Source organism: Engraulis encrasicolus, chromosome 14 (genome assembly GCF_034702125.1).
Source record: "Engraulis encrasicolus isolate BLACKSEA-1 chromosome 14, IST_EnEncr_1.0, whole genome shotgun sequence".
Classification (NCBI taxonomy): Eukaryota; Metazoa; Chordata; class Actinopteri; order Clupeiformes; family Engraulidae; genus Engraulis; species Engraulis encrasicolus.
The window spans coordinates 45,581,520-45,584,953 of NC_085870.1; the positions used below are offsets into that span (position 1 = coordinate 45,581,520).

Here is a 3,434-nt window from a genome sequence, read left to right on the forward strand (position 1 = left end):
CATCTCTGAGAGGAGATGACACTGGGGGGTCAGAAATGGAGCGCGCCTCATTGAAGAGCAGAGTGTAGTGGAGGCCTGAAGAGGACGGAATGGTGTCTTCTGTAGTGAGACACGAGTGGCCTCTAATCGGTTCAGAAGTGAGGTGGGACATCTGTCTGTGTTTCTGTCTGTATATCTGTCTGTCCGTCCAACCCTCTGATGGACTGCATGTTACACCTCCGTGTACGGTAGTCAGGGGTCTAGGCTGGAGCTACTACACGCCATACAAAGGTCTGAGTTGTGTGTCTCTGTGTGTGTCTGTATGTCGATTGACTGAGTGTGTGTGTTGGGCAAAACGTGTTGGACTTGGTGTCATCAATATTTGTCCATGTGTCTGTGTGTATGTTTGTATATGTGTGTTTGTATATGTGTGTGTGTGTGTGCTTGTGAGCCAGGAGGGGAAAGGGAAGGGAGGGGGGGGGGGGGGGGGGGGCCTGTCTCAGAGGTGCCGGGGGCTTGGGTGTCCGTTGTGGTAGACCCTCTGCTTGATGTGCACCATGTTCCCCCCGGAGTCCTCCAGCAGCCGCAGCTGCAGACGCCTGCGCAGGTCCCGCAGGTTACACACGCGGCTCAGCCACTCCCACACGATCTCTGAAATAACAACAACAACAAGGAGAGATTGATGTTATTGCACATTTTTAATATGTTAACTAGAAATACACTCAGAGAGTGAAGACATCCGCCAAGGAAACTGTGTGATCAGCCTGATCTCCAAAAATTCCGTGCTCCTGGACACGGATGTTAAGGACACGAAATCCGTGTCCAGGACCACGGATTTTGCCAAAATTCCGTGCTCCTGGACACGGAATTGTTTTCCGTGCTCCTGGACACGGAATTGTTTTCCGTGATGGGCACACGGAAGTGCTTTCTGTAGGCTATTACCACAGCACTGTGTTAACTCTATCATTAGAAAATACATACCAAATGCTAATCCTAAACAAAATAATGCTATAGCAATTTAAATTGTGCCCTGACCAAAACATTCCCTAACCTTAACCTGTCATTAAAGACATATTTTTGAGAAATACCTTTTCCAGTTGGTTGCAAGGCTATCAAACTCATATAATGAATGAAAGAAAACTAGCTGTGCCCAGACCAAAACAATCCCTAACCCTAACCTGTCAGTAAGAAATGGGTTTTTTTAGAGAAAAAACATTTGAAATTAGAAAAATCCTGAGAAAACACAAGACTGTGGAAATAGCCTATAGAAAGCACTTCAAACAATTCCGTGTCCAGGAGCACAGAAAACAATTCCGTGTCCAGGAGCACGGAATTTTGGCAAAATCCGTGCTCCTGGACACGGATTTTGTGTTCTTAACATCCGTGTCCAGGAGCACGGAATTTTTGGAGATCATGTTGCACATAGAACATTTGACTCTGTTACGCCCTAATTTTTTAGAAGTATTTCTGCATTATTTTTGTGGAGTTAGAAACTGGAATGTCAAAAGCCGCCCTATCCCACACTTGTTCCTTTTGTCATTTCCAACAACTCCACAAAGTTTCATTCAAATCCATTCATAAATTTGAGTTATCCTGCTGACAAACAGACAGACAGACAAACAAACAGACAAAATGTCTTATCAAGGTAATAATAATAGTGTAACAGCCACTCAAACACAATCTCTGCAATAGCACAACAAGGGAAGATTATTATTACACTTCTAGATTTCATATAGTCCCAATTCATTCCAAGTAAAACATTTATAAATGCTTCATCGCTATAATATTGATGGTGTGATGACCACTTCCACAGCACAAGCTCTGCAATTGCACAACAGTGGAGATTGTTATTACACCTCTACATTTCAAGCATTCCCATGTAATGCCAAGTAAATGATTTATCATGAAAATAGTAATAGTGTATTACTGTTGGTGAGGACAACAATTACAGTACAATCATATTATTAAAAAAACAACTGGGAGATATTTATTACACCTTTAAGTTTCATACATTTCAATTAAGAATGTATTCTACTTTATCAAAAAATGTGATCATTATAATGATAATGGCAATAGACAATATTGTGTTTAAAAATAATGACAACAATTACAGCACAATCTCTATTGCAATAGGGGAGATTATTGCAGGTGTAAATTGTGTGTATTCCTATGAATGCCAAGTAAGAATGCAAAAAATATGAAGTATGATCATAGTACTGCAGCTGTACAGTTAGTAACAACAACACTTTAGGTAAGCAATTGAGGTAAGGCAATCATAGTAAACTCTTTCAAATGACTACTCACTTCCTCATCCCTGACCGTAACTCTACAGACACAGTGAATGGAGGTCTAAATATATGTGTGGGGGTAACAGCTAGTAAAACTAAATGTGCAGGCAGTATCGCTTGAGTGAAGATATGGCACGGACCTTAGTGACTGAACACACTGAAACAATGATAAGGCCTTTTTTAGCTGATTCATGTCCTCGTTTCCAACAAAGTGACTCCAGTTCCTCAACTCCCTCATCATGTACTGTAAGCGGTGAGCTTTATGGGTCGTGCAGTGGGCCCTCCCTCCTCAGGAGAGCAGCGCAGCCTCCCTCCATGGCAGCCCTTCCCCTCTAAGCACTTAACCTCTCCTTCCCCATGTAAGCCTAACCTTGTTCTAGAGGATAGCACGGCGCAGGCTTTTTCATTTTCACTAAGCGCCGTTTCACGTGGCGATACTAAAGTGTCGTGTACGGTCATTATAAGTGAGTTGTGCTAGTAGCCGAGATTCATGGGCGCTCCCATGGCCCTCTCGTACCCCTGGACTGTAAATTCAGCGCATGTCACTCGTCCAGCGGGGCCTTCTTCATTTGATTAGGCCAATAAATGTGAATGAATGATGGAGATGGCTTATTTGCCTGGAAGGAGAGATGGGGAGATAGAGGTTGGACAGATGAGAGGAGAAAAATGGAGTAAGGAGGAAAGTGGATGGTAAAGGGAGTGGGGGTGGGGGTGGGCAGGGGTGCCGACAGGGAGGGACAAAGTCAACAGTTGTCCCAGGCCCAGGGAGAGAAGGGGCCCAGAATCCTGTCCTCATTAAAGTACTGTATGTATTGGGTTGGGCCTTTTCAGACGACTTTGTCCTGGGCCCAGCCAAAGCTGTCAGCTGCCCTGGGTGGGGGTATGTTGGGTTAGCAGAGTGGATGGCAAAAAAGAGACATTGCTGGTCCATTTCATTTTTTTTTTGCTGACAAGATAGAGCAAGAGGGTTTTTTGGGGGCAGAGAAAACAGGGCTTGAGGAAGACAGATTAATTTCATTCCTTAATTACATTTTTGTTCAAATGAAATAGCAGCAGCCTAGAAACCGACCTATAATTATAATCCAGGGCCCCAACTCTGGTCCTGGCTGTGCACTGTGGGATACGATGAAACATTCATATATGGCGGCCAGCCAGGCAGTAAAAATG

General features: G+C 43.9%; 1 protein-coding gene across 1 annotated transcript in view; it reads right to left on the reverse strand.

The window, feature by feature from the left end:
* Positions 1 to 478: 478 nt before the first annotated feature.
* LOC134463355 (transmembrane protein 240-like) overlaps positions 479 to 3,434 on the reverse strand; it is a 20,254-nt gene continuing 17,298 nt past the window's right edge. The window contains exon 3 of the mRNA XM_063216569.1: positions 479 to 630. Coding sequence (XP_063072639.1) covers positions 479 to 630 — 152 coding nt within the window. The remainder of the gene's footprint in view (positions 631 to 3,434) is intronic.